Genomic DNA, 21,597 nt, shown 5'->3' with positions numbered 1-21,597 from the left:
CTGTCTAAGCTACACAGGAAGATTCTATCTCAAAACTAGAAGATGAAGTTTCCTAGGAGGGCAGTTGGTCGTGGCACACACCTTTAATCCCAGGAAGGAAAGCAAGAGGCAGGCAAATTTCTTAGGTGTGAGGCCAACCTGATCTAGATTTCCAGAACAGCCAGAGCTACACAGAGGAACCCTATCTCGAAAAACCAAAGGGTGAGGGAAACAAAAGGTATTTTATGTCATTCTAGTACTAAGGTATGTGTATAAGAAGCTACTTGGGACACAAGGTTTGGTAAATATCTCTGTGGCTGTAGGCTCAGAATTTGAATGTGATAGGCCAGTATTCAAATGGAGAAAGGTTCATCCCACCTCCAGAAAGCAGGGGTAGGAACTTGATTTCAGAATATCCCTTAAGTAATCTAACTACTAGAAGCATCTGCACCTGATTTTCTAAATAAAGGTTTAATAACAGGAGATAGCAAATGTTATGTTTACACAAAGAAGTTTAGGGTTTAAGACTGGAGAGGTTACTCACTGGTTAAGGGCACTTGCTGCTCTTGGAAAGGACCTGAGTTTATTTCCCAGCACTCAAATTGGGCAGCTCTCATTACCTGTAACTCCAGTTCCATGGGATCTAATGCCCTACTTTGGTTTCCATGGACATCTGCACTCATGTTGACACATATACATACTATTTAAAATATTTTTTAAGAGGGAAAGCTGGGGTGGGGGCACTTGGCAAAAGCCTTTAATCCCAGCACTTGGGAGGCAGAGGCAAGCAGATCTCTCTGAGTTCAAGGCCAGCCTGGGCTAAGGAATGAATTCTAGGACAGCCAGGACTACACAGAGAAATCTGTCTTAAAAGACCAAAAAAGAAAAGGAGGGAAAGCTAGTCATGCTGCCAAGGAATGACTAAGATAAGCCACCAGTTTTGACTGTGTGTGTGTGTGTGTGTGTGTGTGTGTGTTTTGGCCCTCTATCCCCCTTGCCTCAATGGTAATGTCTGCCTTGGCAAAACGCTGGAGGTTCTTATGGCCTTGACTATGGTCCAGATGTACCAAAATAATTGATAAGTTGTTTCTAAAGTAACTACTATGCTGTGCCAGGAGTAACTGTTTCAAGGTCACACACCCTCATTTACCTTGGTCCACATCTAGCTTTGACAAGTCTTCGTGGCTTTTACCTTTAAAAGCTCTTGTATCCCTGAACTTGGGCACCAAGAGGCTTTTCAGATGTTCAAGCTCACTCTTGGCCTGGCCATCAACGAATAGGACTTAAAACTTTTTGATTTTTTAAAATTTTTATTTTATGTGCATTGGTGTTTTTGCCTGCATGTATATCTATTTAAGAGTGTCAGATCTTGGAATTACAGGCAGTTGTGAGCTGCTATGTGGGTGCCACGATTTGAACCCAGGTCCTCTGGAAGAACAGCCAGTGCCCTTAACAACGGAGCCATCTCTCCAGCCCAGACTTCAAACTTTTAATTGGTTTAATCAGCATGGTTGTCAATAACTATCTCAAGTTATTACATTGGAGGTTTTCCAAGATCTCCCTGCTCCATGGGATTCTGCCTTGCCTAGCCAGGGCCAACATTACAGGGGAAGTAACAGGAGCCCCCTAACAAACGTTCCAGGGCTCCACTCTTACTGAGTCTGGAGAGGTCAGGAATTTTTCCAAACACAAAAGCAGAGAGTCCTTCTGATGCTCTAGGAGGTAAGTCTGTGTTCAGAATTCAGTGCTAGCTCCACAGGGAGCCTTCTGGAGAAGGATAGGCCCCAAAGGGGAGTCGGCGCTTCTTCTGCAAAAAGGGGATAGGCCCAAGGGAGATCCTGAGATCCAATCCCTTTGGGAGCCCTCTTCCTGGTTTGGGAAGGGGAAATTACCTTCAAAGATAGGGACTGTTTCCCAGTTTCCATGCCAAGTTGGGGCACCAGTAATGGGGGACTTTGTATTCTGGTGATGCCTGTCATGAGTGATCTGGTTTCAGTTTTGCTTGAATGTCTGGCTAACTATGTTAATGATTAAATGCATGATGGACAAGTTTGGCCCAAATATTGTAGTTGTTTATTTGACTTCTTGATTTTGTTGTTGGTGTTTTTGTTTTGGGTCCAGCCAAAGGGTAGCTGAGATGCTGTTGGAGTTTTTCCGGATATTATGAGTAAGTGGCACCCTCATCACGTCATTGTTCTTTTTGTCTCTGGTGTATCCAATGATTGGTTTGTTTGTTTATTTGATTCTCCCACCAGTGGCACCCTCTATATGCAATTGTTGTGTGCCTTTTTAATCTAAAAACAAAAACACAGACGTCTCCTATACTCTCCAGGATGAAAAATCTCTAGACCTATCAATCCACTCCCAGAATCACCTCTACAGGCCCCAGATTCCCTTATATTTATGGTTGTGAGCCTAGCCTTTAATGTCTGAGCCTTCTCGCCATCCCCGGGCCCCAGATCCTCACTAGCGCCCACAACAGAGGAGATGTGGCAGGTCTTCTATGGTTATCTTCTCTTCATTGCCAGATCTGCTGGCCATATTAATCTTTTACTTCCTCGAGTCACCTAAATTTTCTCCTAACATGAGGACCACCAAGTCTAGACTCTTACTCCTTCAATGTATGCTAAAAAATTCACCCAAGGCTTTGAGTTTGGGAAGGAATCAGGGTTGCACATAAAAAAAAAAAAAAAAAAAAAAGATGATAGTGATATTGAGTAGCCCTCTTATAAAATGGGATGGCCATCTAACAGTTCTCTGAACCCAGATATTGTGAAGTCAGTTTTTGACTTAAGGTCACAGGAACCCCTGCACATCCTGATCTTATACTGATGAGTGGTTCACTCTTGTTCCACACTGGGCTTAGGGGTTTGCCTCTAGGGATTATTCTGATGTTTTGGTCTCTTAAAAAACAACAACAACAACTCCTGTGGTTCAATGAAGTTTTCAGTGTAAAGTGAAGAAGCATTTCCTCATAGTACAGGAGGCTACTGAATCTGGCCTATCTTTACTCCAAAGGATTCACTGAATTCATCCCAATCCCATCATTACCCTTGCAGCACAGTAAACTACTTTTACATTACTTGCTAACATTATATCATAACTCTCACAATCTTCTTTCTGTCTAATCAGCTAAAGTCTTCATCTGTCTTTCAAAAACAATTGCCATGCCTACTGTGAAATAAATCAGAAAATCCCACTTTGATTTAAATGTCTCTCCACTATTCTATGTTCCCAAATTATGTAACATTTATCCAAGATCTTACAGTGCTCTGTTTCATTCCATATGTGACATGATCTTTAATGTGTGGGTTTTACAATGGATAAAATCTGTTGTATAGAGTATTATTTCAACATTAATTTAATGCAATAAGTGACATTTTAATTGATCAATGGTATCTTGTTATTGAATATTTTACTTGCACAATGAAATATTCACAATATATCTATATAACAAGGGGTCATTTTCATTTAAAAACAAAACAAAAAACTCGCTGTCACCAGCTTTCTGCTGACTGTCCTGCCACCTTTACTGGGCTTCCTTCCTCCTGTCTACAACCCATCTTCCTCATCTCTCCCCCTCTTCCAGATTCATACTTCTCTCCCACCTCGGGCCCCTCCATCCCCTCCCACCCGACTCTATCCACCTCCACACCCTACCCCTATTCACTTCACCCACTTCCCCTCTGTTTTATACCCCTGTTTCCTCTCCTCTGTGGTTATTTCTGTGCCTCCTGAGGGAGATAACCCAGTTTCCCCAAACCTCTTGCACTTCCTTCACCTGGTTGACAGCCTGCCAGCCCCTGGCCAGCTCAGATCCCAGTCTGTTTTTCTGTTGCAGGAAGAGCCAGCTCCTTCCTGGGGCAGAGAGCAATGACTTAGAGAATGGTATTGCCCTATTCTGATTTATGTTCCTTTTCCTTTTTTTAAAAGATTTATGTATTATTTATACAACATTCTGCCTGCACACCAGATCTTACTATAGATTGTTAGGAGCTACCATATGGTTGCTGGGAATTGAACTCAGGACCTTTGGAAGAGCAGCGAATGTCCTTAACCTCTGAGCCATCTCTCCAGCCCCCATTATGTTCTTTTTCTACTTCAGATAGGCTTTAGGTGGGGAACCTTAGGCTGTTGGTTGACAGGGGTATTTATCTGGAGTCCATTTGACCCTTGAGGGGTGGATTCAAGTCAGTTCCTTGAAGCTTGCAAGAATCTTTTTAGGTTTACAGAAAGAGGTGTTTCAGACACATTAGCATCACCATTGTTTGTAATCTGTACTGAAACCCACAATAGAAGCTCGGGTAATGATTTTGGGTTAAAAGTGTGAAAGCTCTTTAAGGTGAGCTCAGGGAAGACAAAAGCCTTCCATGCAACAGAAGGGGCAAAAGCTCACTTGACCTAGATTTTCAGTATGACTACAAACGATGAAAGAGAGGCTGCTTCCCTCTGTCGGAAAGACTGGATATATGTAAATTCAGCACAATGAGAAGTCCCTTTTAAGTCTGTACTTAGAAGACAACCAAAGGAAATTTAAAATCTTGAACTTGTGACTATGATAATAGTGGATAGTATAGTGGAAGACTTTACCAGAGTTAGACTAATAGCTTATCAGAACTCCATTGATAAATGCTAGAACTCTGAACTTTTGAAGTCTTAATAGAGCAGGAAGATAGCAAGGTGAAGAAATCTGAAGCATATTTTTTTAATTTTATATACCTCAAATCACTTTCTTCTCCCATTTGAGCTTTCACGTCTTTAGCCTTCATAACCTGCATTTACCAACTGACCCTAAAACACTTTTTTAGATCCTTACAACTTAAGCTATTGTATCATCAAACCTTACACTTTTTTTTACACCCTTTTCCTATTCATCATGAGACAGGCAGCTGATTACTGTAAAGCGAGAAACTGTATCTAGACTTGTAGTAGCAGCTCTAGGAGAATGAGGCTTGAGGCCTGTTTTTTACACATGAAGAGAACTGAAAAGGCATCTGAAACCTTGATCTCTGCTCTTAAACTGATAAATCTTTCCCTAGTCTTCAAACCCATCAGAGACCTAAAAAGGATAAATTTCACCTGAGTAAACAGGAAGTGCAGACCAGGTCTTGAAAATGACAGAGACTTAGCAGCTACCTGAACAGTCAGGCAAGGTTCCTCTGTGATTGGTGGGGGCATTCATCTTCAGGCCCAGAAGAAGCAGTCAACTTCCCAGCGTCCTGCCTGTTCACAGTTGAGACAGGGAGCTGTCAGCAGTCGAGTCAGATGGCAGTCTACAGCCCAGTGTCCAGCTTTGCCATATTTAAAGCAAGCTTTGGGTGGAGGCTCTTCTTTGCCCATCTTCTTTGGAGGAGATTGGAGGTGCTGCCAGGAGCTGACATGTTTATCACAAAAAGCTTTTTTTTTTTAATTAAACATTTTAAATGCCATGTTCTACAGATCTCTGACGCATTTGAGGACCATCTGTCTATCTAAAGTACATCTAAACAGACAAACTTTGCTTGTTTCTAGTTACTTGTTTTCTGCTTAACCTGGAAAACAAGTACAGGAGTTAGGATTTACTTATTATGTTTACGGTGCTCTGCCTGCATGTATGCCTGTACTATAGAAGAGGGCACCATCTCATAAAGGTTGTGAGCCACCATGTGGTTACTGGGTATTGAACTCAGGACCTCTGGAAGAGCAGCCAGTGCTCTTAACCTCTGAACCATCTCTTTAGCCTAACTACACATTTTCATTTCTTAATTATCATTAACAGTTTACAATAACTTTGTAGCTTTCATAAGACTAGGACCTTTGCTATCATTCTTGCTGCTCTGAAGACAGTCTTCCTGAAGGCTGTGATGCTTGCAGAGACCCCACATCTGACACCCAGTGTGAGGCTTGGTCCTCGGGAAAGGTAAGGAAAATGTTCTTTAGAAATTAGGGGTTCAGAAATGTTGGTAAACCAAGAACCACCCACATCCCAGAACCAGGTACCCCCTCTCCGCAGCCCGCCTTTAATAACTCAGTGCCGCTGGCCATGTCATGAGCAGCACCAAATGCAATACATTTCCACTGTCACATGACTCTCAAATTCTCCCTGTGCTCACACACTACAGCCAGTGTCTTCACAGCCTGCTCTTTCTTCCACTTTTGTTCAGGGGCAGCCTCCGTACACCCTCTTACTCAATCTCATGTGAGGCCTGTTGTGTGGTATGACTTTGTGGCATTCCTTGGCCCTGATTCACCAAGGTACTCTTCTGCAGCTAAACCCTGACATTGGTGGGATATCCTGATGCCTGTCTGTGCACTCTCTCCTTGAAGGTCTAAGCTACACTAGGACCCTGTCCCTTATCTCTAGTTCACGTGCAATAGACTCATCTTCAGGTTCACCAATCACTGGGCACCCCAACCAACAGAGGCAATTGGTAGTAAGTTCACCCCTTTGGTCAGCATAAATGCTTCCCCGGGGTCCAAGGGAGTGACCATTAAGCATCCGGCACCCCTCTGATACTCTTGGAGGTAGAGGTACCTGCAGCCACAGGCTTGAAGTTTATGGTTGACCCTCTTCAATGACTCCACCTCTGACTCTTTCCCTTGGGTGAAGCTTTGTTTTTGAGCTTATTTTGTCTTTTTTTTTTTTTTTTTTTTTTTTTTTTTAGTTAAACTTATTTTTATTTTATGTGTATTGGTGCTTAGCCTGCATATGTATCTACACAAGAGTGTCAGATCCTGGAGATACAGTCAGTTGTAGGCTGCCATGTGGGTGCTGAAAATTGAACCCCAGATCCTCTGGAAGAGCAGTCAATGCTCTTAACCACTGAGCCACCTCTCCAGCTTCTTGAGCTTGTTTTTTGCCTTTTGGCTTCATTCCAAAGTCCTTGTACCAGGCACAGAGTCTCTTCAGGCTTTTAGCCCTTCGCCCCTGTCCAGTGAGGTGATGATCCTTTGAACAGCTTGTGTCTTCCACTTTGGTCCTCCCTTGGTCTTGGAGACACATTGGACTTCAGGCCTATGACCTTCCCTTCTTGCTCACCCATGGAAATGCTGGTTCTCCTTTGGGATGCCTCTTGGGGAACCTTCAACCCGTCCACCTACCACCTGACTTAAGGGCCTCTAAACTTATCCACCTTTGCAGTCAAATCTGGCCTCAGTCCCCTTTAGATAATCAATCGAAATGGCCCTCCAGCAGCACTCTAAATCCTGACATTATTAAAGACCTCTACAACTACTGCTAGTGACTGGGGAAATGGAGAGAGATTCCCTATGTGTTCTTTGGTCCTTGTTCTGTTCTTCCTGTTCTTCCACTCAGCTCCTTCTAGCTATGAAGTCTGAACAAGACGATTCTCCCGCTACTCTTGATCCTGCTAATGAGTGCCCCATTCTCTTACTGGCCTCAACCTCACCGCTCCTTCTCTTCTGGCTCCTTTGGCCTCCTCCCTCTCCAGCAACAGACTGCTCTAACCATCCCACTGTAGCACCCACTTTCACCCTACCAGCAGCCTTCAGTCTTTCCAACTACTCACTCCCACTCAACAGTGAGGCCCCTCTATCTCTCCCTACCTGACCTAACTCAGCCCTGGTTCTCCCTCTGTAAGAGGTTGCCAGTGTGGATGGCCTGGTCAAGGTACATGTCCTCTTTTCATTATGCTAAGTCTCAAATAGAAAAAAGATGGGAGTCTTAAACTCATCTACTTTCATTAAAGGATTCTGATATATTGCCCAATTCTGTAGTCTCAAGTTCATGACATATATAATTCTAACGAACAACCTACTTCCCAAAGAGCACAGGCAAGATTGGGAACAGGCTAGAGCACATGCAGACAAAATCCACCAAACTAACACAGCACACCCAGCTGTGGCTGAGGCACTTCTCAATGGATCCCTAACACATCTACAGTATTCCAGGGGGACATTTCTAGTTAGACAGCAGTTTACAAATTGCCTCCTGGCCGCTCTCCATAAGTAAGGCTTCCCTTAAACCAGCAAACTGTAAGAAACTCCAAGAAAGAGGTCATCCAGGACAAACATGAAATCTTGTCTCAATTCCTAGAACACCTTACAAAGGCCCTCTTACAGTATTATGCCAGTCTAGACCCTGAAAATCTAGAGGGTAAACAACTCCTCATTACCTGTTTTTTTTTTTTTCCCAGAGTTTCCCTGACATAACGGCCAAGCTTAAGCTCTTGGAGAGAGGACCCCTAACTCCATAGGCAGAAGTATTGGTATAGGACTTTAAGGTGCACCATGGAGATAAGAAAAAGCCCATAAACAGAAATACCAAATCTCGGCCAAGATCATTCAACCAGCTTCAGCGACTACCCAGGCTCCCTGCCTCCTAAGGCTCAAGGACCAAAGGATCCCTGCTTCAAATATGGTCACTGAGCCCAAGCCTGCTCTAACTCCTGAAGGCCACTCTGGCCATGTCCAAAGTGCCATCAAGAGGGACATTGGGATCACTGTCATCTCCAACAGGGAGCCCCTGGTAGTCATTATGGTATCAGGGTGAACCATCACCTTCCTCCTAGACACGAGGACCACCTAGACACTCCTGATGGAGTTTTGGGGATGCACCTCTCCTTGTTTCCCTATTGTCGTATTTGGGGACAGCCTTACCAACTTTAGACTCCACCATTCAATTGCATTTTCAGAGGCGTTCCTCTCATTTTCTTGATGGTGTCAACCTCTCCTATCCCCTTATTGAGAAAGGATCTTCTAGCCAAAGTGGGAGCCTCTATTTCTTTTGCTCCACCCAGTCACTTGGCACCAAGCTTGCCAGCAGCCCTCTCCTCCTCCTAGCCTTTCAGCCTACTGGTTCCAATGTATCATTTTGTCAGAATCCCAGGTAGACCTCCCAAGTCTGGGATACCGAAAACCCCTGTACTGCCAAACATCTTTCCCCTGTCATCATCCAATTACTGAACCCTACCTGGTATATCACTCAAGCCCAGTACCCACTCTCACTCCAGAACCTCAGGGGACTTAAGGGGGGCAAGGGAGGCTGCCTCCACTTCTTCCCCCTTTAATGCCCCTATACTTGCAGCTAAGAAGCCCAATAAAACCTACCACCTGGTTCAAGATCTCCGGCTCATCAATTCTGCAGTGGTCCCCTTCTACCCTGTCATAGCTAACCCTTACATGCTCCATTTCATTATCCCCTCAGAAACCTCCCATTTCTCAGTCCTGAATGTGAAGGATGCTTTTTTTTTTTTTTTTTTTTTTTTCCTATCCCCATTGATACCCAGTCACAAAATATCCCAGTCAGAGAGGACTGACCCCACCTCTACCCAACTCACCTGGACTGTCTTACCCCAAGAGTTCTGGGACAGCCCACACCTATTTGATCAGGCTCTGGCCTCTGATCTACTCTCTTTTTTTCCCTTCAATCTAAACTTATACAATATGTAGATTACCTTTTCCCTGAAGTTTGTCCCTACAAATTAGCCAAACTGACACCTCTGCTCTTCTGAATTTCTTGTCTAGATAAGGTTGTAGCTCACTATCTGTGTGGTTTGAATAGGTTTGGCCCCCATAGATTCATGTGTTTGAATGCTTGGCCATAGGGAGTGGCACTACTAGGAGGTGTGGCCTTGTAAGAGGAAGTGTGTCACTGTGGAAGCAGGGCTTTAAGGTCTTAAATGCTCAAGTTATGCCCAGTGTGAAACACAAGGAGTCTCCTTGCTGCCAACATGCTAATTAAGATGAAGAACTCAAAAGAAAGAAAGAAAATCTGGGTGTGGTGGTACATACCTTTAATCCCAGCACTTGGGAGGCAGAGGCAGGTAGATCTCTGTGAGCTAGAGGCCAGCCTGGTTTACAGAGCAATTTCCAGGACAGCCAGGGCTGTTTCACAGAGAAACTCTGTCTGGAAAAAAACAAAACAATAACAAAAAAATACATAGAACTCTCCCAGCACCATGTCTGTCTACACACTGCTATCTAGCCTCCCACCATGATGAGAATGGACTAACCCTCTGAAACTGTAAGCCAGCCCCAATTAAATGTTTGCTTTTATAAGAGTTGCCTTGGTCACGATGTCTCTTCAGAGCAATAAAACCTTAACTAAGATCCAACTGTCTCACTGTCTAAGATCCTTCAGGTCACCTACTTGGGACCTGACCCAACCCACAAAGCCATTTACCTTGGATAGAAAACACCTAATCCAGGTCCTGGTGGTCCCTCTATCAAAGAAAGTTTATCATTCTTAGGAATAGCTGGATCCCCTATTTTTCCCTCCTTGCCCACCCCCTACATGAAGCGTGTTGTTATAAATGATGAAAATCCCAACTGTTCTATCTTACCAATGAAGACCCAGGAGGCAGAGGCAGGGAGATCTCTGAGTTGAAGACCAACCTGGTTTGCATAACAAGTTCTGGGCCAGCCAGGGCTAAATTAAAAAAAAATAAAATAAAAACTGGGAGCTGGAGAGACAGCTCAGTGTTTGCACTGGCTGCTCTTCCAGAGGAGCAGAGGTTCAATTCCCAGCACCCACATGGCAGGGCACAACTGTTGGTAACTCTAAACCCAAAGGATCTGACACCCTCACGCAGACATGAATGTGGGTAAAAAACTAATGCACTAATGCAGATAAATTTATTTTTTTAAATAAAAATACAAAATCTTAAAGGATATGTTAGGGAATGTCATTGATCATCCATAATTCAAATGCACACCATATATAGACCAAGTTACATAGTTCCAAGCTATGAAAGAGTTCTAAAGCAGAGCTTTTTACAGCGGTATAAATGACACTGAGAGACTTTTATATAGTTTAAAGCCTGGGCCTTCACTGGGGTGGTGTCCCAGTGACTGTTTAAACTTGACCTGACTACTCCAGCCTTCAATCCGTCACCACATGCTAGCTCTTCTACCTTGTTCCTTCCTGTTCCCGCATCTGTTCTCTTCCATGTCTGCTGCCTTCTCCCTTCATCCCTCTCCCAGAAGTTTTGCCTACCACTTCCTGTCCCAGATTTTTGGTGATTAGCTCTTCATTACAACCGATCAGCACTGAGGCAAAACCTAACACATCTCTTAGATTGCCTTTAGGCAGGTGAGGAAGAATGAACATTTACAAAATACAAAGTCTGGTGATGGGCCATAGAAATTACAATACCAAGATCCTGCCAGCACTTAGCTCTCTGCAGGAAGCATAACGCTAACACGGACTAGTGTCCAGCCTTGACACCTCGAATCTCCTTCAGCAAGGCCACACCTCCTCAACCTGCCCCAAAATTGACACAACTGGAGATCAAGGATTTAACTGCCCAAGTGTACAGGGTAGAGTATGTGTGTTATAGAATGGAGCGACACCAAGTGTGTGTTACCACCTGAAACAGCCCATAGAAGCATCTGATGACTATGAGTACGCAGTATCAGCTTCAGGCGTTTACATGTATAGCTTCCCACTTGTGTGTTAATGTAAAACCCTCCCAACCAATACTTGCTGAGCAGAGGCCTGCAGAAGGGCTTGGGAAGCTGCACACAGATGACGTGCAACTTGGTCCCCTCTCCCAAAAAGAAAGGCCAGGAGCTATCAGGATAGCTCAGCTCTTAAGTTGCCTGCCTCTAGGCCTGAGGACCTGACTTCAACTCCCAGAACCCATGTGATAAAAGAACCAACTCCCTCCTCACATATAATCACACATGCATAAATGTAAAAACGAAAAAATAAATACCAAAGAATACATTGGTTTGTAGGTTCACACAGCGGTGAGGCACAGGATTCAAAGGGGAAACTTAGTACAGCGGCAAAAACTAAAAATAGAAGCCAGTTTGTATGTATGCGTGCGCAGTTTATGCCTGCAATTTATGTGTGTATGGTGCATGCACACGTGTGCAGAGGCCAGAGGAAGTCAATTTTCCACCTTATTTTTGAGACAGGGTCTCTCCCTGAATCTAAGAACTCGTCTGGCAGCAAGCCAGACTACCAGATTATCCTATCCATGCCCAGCACTCCTACGGCACTAGTGTTAGAGCCCCAAACTCACAGAGATCGTCTGCTTCTTCCTCCCAAATGCAGGAGTGAAAGGCGCCGCCACCACGACTGGGCGTGTTTGTTTTGAGGCAAAGTCACACTCATTCTGTAGCCAAGGCTGGCCTCGAACTCACCCTGCCCAGCGCTGGGATCACGGGCGTGAGCCACTACTCCCGAGCCCCAAGCAAGGTCAATACTATAGAGGGAGATCTAGCTGTAAAACCCAGTCCCTAGCCCTTGGTTTCAAAGTGTTTTTCAAAGCCCACCCCCAATATAGTCGTGAGCGGCCTTTACCCTCGGTGACGGACCACCGGAGGGCTGGCGGGCAGGTCGGGCCGCAAGGCCTGCTGAGCTTCGTAGTCTTTTTCGCTCAGACCAATCCGGGCGCCGCCTTCCGCGCACCGCCTTGGCATAGGCGGAGGGGCAAGGAGCGCATCCAATTAGAGGGCTGTAACGTGGCGGCCGCCCGCAGCCCCGCCCGCCGCGGCGCCTACCACTCGGCGCGGCGGCGCAGGGGAACCGCCGCCCGCTCCCCGCGCTGCCAGCCTGCCGGCGGCCCCGGCCCACCCCGCGCCCGGCCGCCGCGCGCACGCCCGCGTCCGCCGCGTCCACACCCTTTTCCGGTCCGCGCCGCCGCCACCGCGCCTGCTGCTGCCGGTGGATGCTGCGCCTGTCGGAGCGCAATATGAAGCTGCTCTTCGCCGCCGCCCTCATCGTGGGCTCCGTCGTCTTCCTTCTGCTTCCAGGACCCTCCGTGGCCAACGATAAGAAGAAGGGACCCAAAGTCACAGTCAAGGTCTGGGCTCTCCCTCACCCGACGAGGCCTGCCTTCCGCCGCCTGCCGTCCGGCCCCGGCCCCGGCCCCAGCGAGCCCTGCTCACTAGTTTCGACCTGAGCATCCTTGTCCTTGTTCAGCCCCTATGACCTTTTGAAGCCAGGCCCGCTCCACCCACTCAAACTAGAGAATGAGTCGGACACCCCCAGCCCCCAGCCCCGATCCAGAATGCCCGGCTACGGACAGCTTCAGGGCAGTCCGGTTGTAGCTACCCTGCAGGCCAGGGAATGGTGAAGGATCACAAGTGCCGAATCGTCCATGGTGGCCACTTCCAGTTTACTGTGCTTTGTAGCACGCACGGTGACTACAGTTAAACTTGCGAGCATAGTGATCTCCTTGTGTATTTCCCCCTTTTAATGTCTGTTTCTATAGTCTGGAGTCATTGTAAGAGCTCAGACTGTTACTCTGTAGTCTGCGAACCTAAACTTAAAAAAAAAAAAAATAGTTACTTTAGAAAATATTTTAAAAGTCCCTGTCGCAGACTATTAATTACTGGGGTGGTTAGCTCAGTGGTAGAACGGTGGCCTGCCTGTAGTGGGCAAGGCCATTTCGTCAGTCCCTGGTTTTGGTGTCGGGATAGTCTGGAGCGTTCGTTCGACAGATGGTTGGGAGGCACTGTCTAGGTTCTTTTCTGCTGAGAACAGAAGTTGTGTCCTCTGGGAAAGCGGCAGATGCTCGTACCAGCCGAGCCATTTCTCTAGCCTGTTCACTGGATTTGTGCAAGGGTTTTGCCTCCTGAAATCAGACTCAGCTATAGCTTTAGGCTTCCTTCTCTCTCCTCAGGGTTATTTCTTGGTCACTTCCTTCTCTATCAAGACCCCTCTAAAAGGCTAAGCTCTGATTGTTCTTTTCCGTAGGTGTACTTTGATCTCCAAATTGGAGATGAAGCTGTGGGCCGAGTGGTCTTTGGACTTTTTGGAAAGACAGTTCCAAAAACTGTGGATAATTTTGTAGCCTTGGCTACAGGAGAGGTAAGTGGCTGATACAAAGGTAGCCAACTCCATGTGGTAGGGATGGAAGCAGCCGGGACTTCAGAGGGTGGCTTACACTGGCTTTTCACTATCTGGCTTCCCTGGGGGCCAAATATTTTTGTATATTAAGAATAAGCAGGCTGGAGAAATGACTCAGCGGTTAAGAGAACTGTCTGCTCTTCCAAATGTCCTGAGTTCAATTCCCAGCGACCCCATGGTGGATCACAATCATCTGTAATGAGATCTGGTCCCCTCTCCTGCTGTGTACATACATGCAGGCAGAACACTGTATAATAAATAAATAAATCTTAAAAAAAAAAAAAAAGAATAAACAGGTCCAGTTTTAACTTTTGGAAAGGGCCCTGGAGAGCTGGTGTGACTTGCTCAAAGCCTCATTTGCCCACATGTTGGCACCACAGGAAGACTGAGCTGGCTCTTGCAACCCTGCTGTTTCTTACAGCTATTCATAGCACCAAAAAAAAAAAAAAAAAAAAAAAATCCAAGGCGCTAAAACTGGTAGCTTTACAGTTAAGGAAGATGTGCCAAATGGTTGAGTGGATGCTGAGGTGTTACTGTGGTTTACATTGTGGAGAACACAGGCAAATATGGCACTGTTTGGCTTTAATGTTTGAAGAGTAATCGTTATTTTATCGTATTTGAGTTCTTAATTGAATGTTCTTAGAACACATTATGCCACTACTGCTGGAATAAGATAAGAACTATCAAATTTCTAAAAAGAAAAGGGTCCAAGGAGCTTGATCTGAGAATATGGCACAGAATTTTAAAGAAACATACATTCTATTTTATGAAGTTTGTATTCTAACTTCTTTGTTCATTTTATTTTGTGTTTCCTGAGACAGTCTTATGTAGCCCCTGGCTGACCTTGAAACTAATGGTAGCCAGGGGTGATCTTGAGCTTCTGATACGCTGCTCCTGAGTGCTGGGGTCACAGGCAGGCACCGCCACACTCAGCTCACACGGTGCTGTGTACCCAGGACTGTTCACACTAGGACAAACACTGCCAGCTGACCTGTATCCCCAGACCTCACATTTGTTGTTGTGATTAGAGGAACAGAGAAGGAAAAGGCATGTCCTGGCCTTGAGTTATATCTTTCAGGAACTGTATAAGAGCAGGGCCTAGAGATGTGGACTTTACCGGGTGTTTCTGCTGTGTGTTTGCCCCTCGTTAAATGTGCCAGAAGGAGCTGCAGCTGAGGGACATCTGCCTCATTCTACCCTCTTGTCTTCTCATCCCTCTTTCCAGAAAGGATTTGGCTACAAAAACAGCAAGTTCCATCGCATCATCAAGGACTTCATGATCCAGGGTGGAGACTTCACCAGGGGAGATGGCACAGGAGGTAACTTCAGGTCCTCTGAGCAGAGGAGTCCTGACACTGCCGTGTCCAAGGGGGACGGGCTGGTTAGCCAAGGCATCTTTTTCTCCAGCTCTAGCTGAGCTGAGCAGCTTCTCTCCTGCACCCTTCTTTGAAGAGGGAACCAGTGCAAAGGAGAGGGAGGTAGGAAGCAGGTAGACTTGTGAGGTAGGAAGCAGGTAGACTTGTGTTCTCTTCCAGGTATCCACTGTTGATACAAGTCTACAGCTTGTGCCACACATTCTGTTGCCTGTATTACACACGTGCACATAAATCAAAAAGGCCAGCAAGGTGGGCAAAGGTACTTGCCGCCAAGGCTGATAGCCTGACATTGATTCCTGAGGCGCAAACACTGGAAGCAGAGAACTGATTTCTGCAAGGTATCTTCTAACTACTTCACATACACTGTGGCAAGAGCATGTGCACGCACGCACGCACACACACACACACACACACACACACACGAACTAAAAATCTATAAAAGTGGGGGACTCCAGGCAAGAGTAGGGCTATGCCTGTAACACCCACACTCAGGAAGTTAAGGCAGGAGGTTCCAGCGTAGCTTTAAGGCCAGCCTACTCTGTGTGAGAACTTGTCTCAAAAATCAAACACCGGGGGCTGGAGAGCTGACTCAGTGGTTAAGAGCACTGGCAGCTCTTGCAGGGGACCTGGGTTCGATTCCCACATAGTCACAACTATGTAATTTCAGTTCCAGGGAATCTTGACACCCTCTTCAGGTCTCCTCAGTCACATGTGTGGTACACAGACATACATGTATCAAAACATCCATACACTTGAGACTTATAAAACAAAAAAGAAAAAAGCTGGGTGTGGTGGCAGAGGCAGGTGGATCTCTGAGTTCCAGGACAGCAAAAGTACACACAGGAACCCTGCCTCAGGAAGAAAAAAAAAAATTTAAATGAGGACAGACAACAAAAATTGGTTGGCATGAAGCTTAACCATTTGCAAGGCAGCTGGGTGGAAGTTCCAGGACAGAAGATTAAATGGGATTGATACTTACCATCATAAAGATAAAAATGCAATTTATTTATTTATTTTTGTGACTTGAGAGCTCCTTGTGCCTTGGAGAAGGAGACTAAGGGTGTAGATTGGGTTTTTTTGAATAGGAATAATTGAAATCCCATGGTTGCCTAAAATTTCCAAGGAAGTTTCTCACTTAGGAAGTTTGGCGGTCAGTGTCCAGCCAGACGTCATTGCAGGAAATAGGCCACCTCACTCCGACCTGCCACCCAGTTTAATCTTTGTTCTCTGCCTCCCCAGTTGCTGCACAGTCAGCCACATCTCCCTGATCAGTCTCAGACCAGGGCAGTCCCTGACCTGAGGCATCCTGAGGAAATGCGGGTGAGCATAGGTGTGCCGAGAGCAGAGGTTTGCGTCCAAGTGAATCGAAAGGCATTGAGCCAAAGGAAATTAGTTACTGCGTGTGGGCTGGCACTCAGAGATCTGCCTCCCGAGAGCTGGGTTTAGTGTTACTCTCTGTCACACCTGTTCGTTTATAAGCATATGTATGAGGTTGGCAAGCACATGCCGTTGCGTGCATGTTAAAGTCAGGAAAACCTACAGGAGTCAGTTTTTCTCTTCCACTCTGTCAGCTCTGTGCCAGGCAGCTAGTTGCCTTATGTGCTAAGCCATCTCACCAGCCTGAGAAGATGGTGCTTCAGTGCTAGCATTCATGGGACCATTAGTCCACTGATGGGTAATGGGGAAACCAACATTGCAAGCAGGACCTTGGGAATTGTGTAAAGCTCTGTACTCGCTGTCCTGGCCCCTGGACCCCTACTTCACAAGACAGTGACACACGTTCATAAGCATCTTTTATTTTATGGTCCTTGGTTAAGAGGCTCTTAGCTCTTAAAAAAAACAAATAGCAGCCCTATTTCCTATGTTTCCTCCACCAACCAGCCCCCATCTGCTGGTCAGTTTTGCGGCTGCAGCAGCCCTTTTCTGAGAGTTCCACACTCCCACACCCAGCATCCTGCATGCACCAAGGCCTCTTTCAACCTGGCTTCATTCCCCAGGTGGTCTCAGTCCCAGTGGCTTGGGTAGAAGGTAAGAAGGCTGTTTATGTCCTTGTTTGCCACTCAAGCCTTTCCCCGACAAGGACAGCCTGAGCCCTGTAGCTCCTCCCCCAACCGTCTGCCTGTTTCAGGTCAGCCCACTTTCCTGACCTGCTCTGACTTTTTCCAGGAAAGAGCATCTATGGTGAGCGCTTCCCAGATGAGAACTTCAAGCTGAAGCACTATGGGCCTGGATGGGTGAGCATGGCCAATGCAGGCAAAGACACCAATGGCTCCCAGTTCTTCATAACTACAGTCAAGACGTCCTGGCTAGATGGCAAGCATGTGGTTTTTGGCAAAGTTCTAGAGGGCATGGTAAGTTTGGAAGTAGAGGCTAAACCTTGATAATCTTCACCAAGGAGCCAGCCTGAACAGGCCGGGGCTTCAAGTAGGAAATCTTTTTCGCAAAGGCACCTGTGCCATCGATGTAGCCCAGCACTGGCGCCTCCTGACCTGGTGTCCTGGCATAGGGGAGGGGAAGTGCCAAGAATAAACAGCCTGAACATCCCTATGGTCCTAGCTGTGTGGGAGGCTGAGGCAAAAGGATCGCTTGAACTCCCAAGTCCATAGGCAGTCTGGACCACAGGAGACCACATTCAGAGTATTCCTGTGGCTGGCTCCCAGAGACTGCTTAACCTAGCATGCATGAGGTTTAACTCCCAGCACCACAGCCTATATCTCCATGCCCCCAAGGTTCTAGGTCCTTTCAGGCCCCAAAAACCCATCCAGAAGACCTGGTTGAATTTGTTGGCTGCAGGCTCCTCTGTTCAGCTGCTCACTGAATCAGGGATATTGAGACTCCTGCACCCATGCAGTGTTGGGTCAGCTATCCAACATCCGTGTTCTCCATTCACCGCAGCCATCAGCTACTGAGCCTTTGGCTGTTCCGGTGTTCATCCCATGTGGGCTTCAGCCCTCCTAAGCCTCTCAGGGTTGTATCCCAGTACTGTGCCTCTCGGCCCCACCCCACCCCACCCAAACTCTCCTTTCCTGCCTTTTCTAGGATGTGGTCCGGAAGGTGGAGAGCACCAAGACAGACAGCCGGGACAAGCCCCTGAAGGATGTGATCATCGCAGACTGTGGCAAGATCGAAGTGGAGAAACCCTTTGCCATTGCCAAGGAGTAGAGAGCCTCAGGGACCTCATTCCGCCAAGCAGCCGTCTGTGCGGGCCCTGTCACTACCCTCACAAGAGTGAAGGTAGCCAGTCACAAGGTTCCGTGCCACTCTGGCCCTAGTGCTTCCATCCAACGGGGTGCACCCACACCTCCTCACATTCCACAGGCCTGATTTTTATATCAAACTCCTACCAATGCTGATCAATAAAAAAGTGGGGTTTTTGTTTGTTTTTTTTACATAACTTTAGGTGTGGCTGTGTTTGGGGGTTGTATGTAGCACCTGTCCTGCAGCCTGGGACTCTTGCGTGCTGACAGATGCATGCCTCTTCATTGGGTTCGTGCCTAAGCCGATACCTAGGTACTATCTACCCTGGTCATCAGGCTTTCTAGCCGCCACCATGCCTCACCCTGCTAGCTTCTGCCACCCGCCAGGCTGGGCTAGAAAACCCACCCTAGTCTCCTCAGCCTACCTCTGAAATTACTTTGCACTTCTTTATCTTGACTTTACATTGACCCTGGCTCTAAGGATCTTGAGTTCTACAAGCTACAGCTCTCAGTGCATGCCAGTTCAGGGCCTTGAGTGCGGACGGGCACAACTGAGCCTCGCCTAGTTACACCTGAGCCTAGTCCAAGGGAAAACCCAGGTTCTTATATGGAACTCCCAGGACTGAGACATAACTATCCTGACTGGTGGCCCAAAGCCTGGGCTAGTCAGGCCGTTGGTGATGGAGCAGGATGACAGTTAGCCTTTGGCTGGGCTGGTGCTGGGCCAGTGCTGAAGCCATAGAGACCCTGGAGCACACCGGTCACCACCACTTCCGAGAGTGGCTCTGTGGGAGAGAAAGTAGAAGGAGGGCTAGTGTGTGGTCTGCCTGGCCTTGGGCCTGGAGCACTCTGGCTCAGCTGTCTACCCAAAATGAGGCGCTGTTGGCCTTCCCTAGGCCACATTCTGCTCTTACTAGCTTTTGAAGACAGGCCCTAGAGGAGCAGAGACCAGGTGAACCAGTTTCTATAAAGCAAATTACAAAGCAGGCTACAGGAGCAGCAGGGGGTAGCCCCCAGAGGACAGGTGCGAGGGGGAAGGGGGGGCTGGTGACGGATGTCTCACCTGGGGAAGGAGTGTAAACGTAAGGATCCATACAGAAGCCAATGACCGGCTGGTGGTGCAGCTGTGAGCTGTGAAGAAGAAAGTTGTGAACCATCAGAGGTGGCAGGGCAAAGACACACATGGGGTGGACAGGAGGGACCAAAATAGGCGGGCACACACAAAGGACTAGAGAGCAGGCTGCTGGCCTGCCTCGCACACAACCACCAGGGGGCAGCAGGCCCTCAGGGCAGGACTGTGACTTGCCTGGTGTCGCTAGGCAGGAATTCCCCCGGGGTGCTGAAAAGAGAAAACACTGTAAGCTGCTTGAGGATACCCAGGGGAGGGGAGAAGGGGTTGAAGACGGAATAGCCCAGGGGACTGTTGCTTCTATTTTGTAACGAGCCCATTTCCAGAGGTGGAGGCCCTGATGTAGTAACCAAAGTGGTCCAAAAACCAGCCCCTCCACTAGGGTCAAGATGAGAGAGGCTACGGAGAACCAGGCTAGGGCCCAGCACATTTGAAAATGAATAAGGCTTGTCCTTCGGGATCTTTTTACAGCTTCTTGCTGCTGAGAGCCCTTGCCACACCCCGGCGCAGCAATCCTTACCTCCAGCTACTGGCCTTGGGGTCTGGAGGGAAGTGTCTAAGTCTCAGAAATTCCAGTAACTCCTTGGGCACGTCCTGATTCAGGTACAGGATGCCCTAGAAAAGAAAGGAAGTCTGTGATCAGATCCAGCTACTAATTGCACAAACCCTTGCAAGCAAAAGTTTAAGGACTTCTGTTCCAAAATAATTTCGAGACAGTGGAAACAAGTATTATTAGACCAGGCTCAAGTATGGACTGGAAAAACTGGCCCCATGAAGTGGGTAGGCTAGTCCAGTAATGGACATTAGTTAGTGCACACACACACCTCATGAAAATAACACAGAATCTTACCCTAGGGGTGAATCTTACTTGTTGGATTATTCAAAACTTTAAATAACCCAGATAGAAAAGTTTGTACTCAATTGTTTTGGAAAATGGAGCCTTGGATGGTGAATAACAACCCCAAGTTATGCCCCCCCCCATCTCTAACTGGGTCACCCCTGGTCCCTCAGGCTAGGGGCAACCAAGTGTGCCCATGCACACCTGGATATAGGTCTCCAAGCCCTGCCGGCGCTGTTCCAATCCTCTGGTCCTCCAGTTGGGCAGGCGTTTTGAGGGAAAGTCGGGCACTTTGTACCGTTTCTTGATCTGTCCATCAGTTACCGAGGTGAGATCCTAGCAAAGCCCTCAAGCCCGCTGCATCTAGCAGAGGGCTCTCCCCAGTCCTCTCTGTATACCTTTAAGCTTTACCCTGAGACTGCTAGTGAGAGGTGGTTGGGACAGAAATGACAAGCCCGAGAGTGGAAAGGACGCACTCACTCGGACAAGGTCAGTCTGAGCAGGAACCTAGCCACTGCGTCCTCCCCGCGAGGGGCCCCGCAGCCCTGGGGTGGTCGCCCACGGTCTGCATCCTCCCGGGCCTGGGAGGATGGGGGTGGGGGTGGCCAGCCGAAAGCTGGGGTCGGAGCGCTTTCGCCCGCCACCCTGGGGCCTGGCCTGGAGCCAGATCGGTGGGTAGCCCGCGCCGCCTCACCCGCTTGTGGAGAGCGTGGAACTCGCTGTAGCGTCTCGGCACGGTGTGTCTGCGTCCGTGGTAGAGCACCTCCACTTGGAACACCTGGCGGGGGGACGAGCGCGGGCGGCGGGTCCAAAGGTGCACCAGGACCAGCGCGCGCGAGACGCGCACACTTTCTGGTCTTTGAAAGGCACAAAGCCGACTTGGCTTGTCGCCGGTCAGGGAAACCCCTCCCGCACCCCACACACCTGAAAGAACAGGCTGACGGGCCCTCCCCCTCTGCCCCACGCGATCCCTCCAGAGCCTAGACCAGGGACTGGCAAAGCCAAGTAACCCCGAACCTTTGCGACAAAGGTCCCAGCCCGCATTCTGGGTCCCTTTCTGCGCTCGTCGCGGGGGTACTCGGCGTATCCCTACACGCACTCTCCATCCATCGCTCACCATGTGGCCTTTCTCCGGACTCTGCCTGCGCCCTTCGGCCTCAGGCCCCGCCGAGGGGATGTGAACTTCCAGCATCCGCGCCCCGGCCCCGCCGCAGCCTCTCCGAGCTTCCCGGCGCTGTCACCCGAACTCCCTGGAGCGCCGGGCAGCCCGGAGAGGT

General features: G+C 47.9%; 2 protein-coding genes across 3 annotated transcripts; one reads left to right on the top strand and one right to left on the bottom strand.

Annotated features, from left to right (window-relative positions):
* The first annotated feature begins 12,474 nt into the window (after positions 1-12,474).
* Ppib (peptidylprolyl isomerase B) lies at positions 12,475-18,550 on the top strand. Its single transcript, XM_021644233.2, has 5 exons — positions 12,475-12,731; positions 13,628-13,741; positions 15,006-15,099; positions 17,323-17,507; positions 18,196-18,550. Exons 1-5 carry the CDS (start codon positions 12,597-12,599, stop codon positions 18,316-18,318), a joined length of 651 nt encoding a protein of 216 aa, XP_021499908.1. The 5' UTR covers positions 12,475-12,596; the 3' UTR covers positions 18,319-18,550.
* On the bottom strand, positions 18,481-21,597 carry Snx22 (sorting nexin 22). Of its 2 annotated transcripts, XM_021644235.2 has the most exons (7): positions 21,438-21,597; positions 21,015-21,098; positions 20,525-20,629; positions 20,003-20,097; positions 19,660-19,692; positions 19,417-19,484; positions 18,481-19,138 (listed from the first exon to the last, which is right to left on the bottom strand). In XM_021644235.2, exons 1-7 carry the CDS (start codon positions 21,510-21,512, stop codon positions 19,020-19,022), a joined length of 579 nt encoding a protein of 192 aa, XP_021499910.1. In that variant the 5' UTR covers positions 21,513-21,597; the 3' UTR covers positions 18,481-19,019. The 2 variants fall into 2 exon arrangements, with proteins under 2 accessions (XP_021499910.1, XP_021499911.1); XM_021644236.2 differs by lacking the exon at positions 20,525-20,629.

Source organism: Meriones unguiculatus, chromosome 6, assembly GCF_030254825.1.
Source record: "Meriones unguiculatus strain TT.TT164.6M chromosome 6, Bangor_MerUng_6.1, whole genome shotgun sequence".
In the NCBI taxonomy this organism is placed as follows: Eukaryota; Metazoa; Chordata; class Mammalia; order Rodentia; family Muridae; genus Meriones; species Meriones unguiculatus.
Note: the sequence above shows the minus strand (reverse complement) of the source record. Positions and strands in the feature narration are given on the sequence as shown.

Excerpts from the sequence above, each read along its gene's own strand:
- Ppib (XM_021644233.2), top strand. The coding sequence starts at position 12,597 with ATGCTGCGCCTGTCGGAGCGCAATATGAAGCTGCTCTTCGCCGCCGCC. Across the intron at positions 15,100-17,322 it reads CAGGGGAGATGGCACAGGAG|GAAAGAGCATCTATGGTGAG; the intron begins GTAACTTCAGGT and ends GACTTTTTCCAG. Across the intron at positions 17,508-18,195 it reads GCAAAGTTCTAGAGGGCATG|GATGTGGTCCGGAAGGTGGA; the intron begins GTAAGTTTGGAA and ends TGCCTTTTCTAG.
- Snx22 (XM_021644235.2), bottom strand. The coding sequence starts at position 21,512 with ATGCTGGAAGTTCACATCCCCTCGGCGGGGCCTGAGGCCGAAGGGCGC. Across the intron at positions 21,099-21,437 it reads GTCCGGAGAAAGGCCACATG|GTGTTCCAAGTGGAGGTGCT; the intron begins GTGAGCGATGGA and ends TCCCCCCGCCAG. Across the intron at positions 19,485-19,659 it reads TTCCTGCCTAGCGACACCAG|CTCACAGCTGCACCACCAGC; the intron begins GCAAGTCACAGT and ends TCTTCTTCACAG.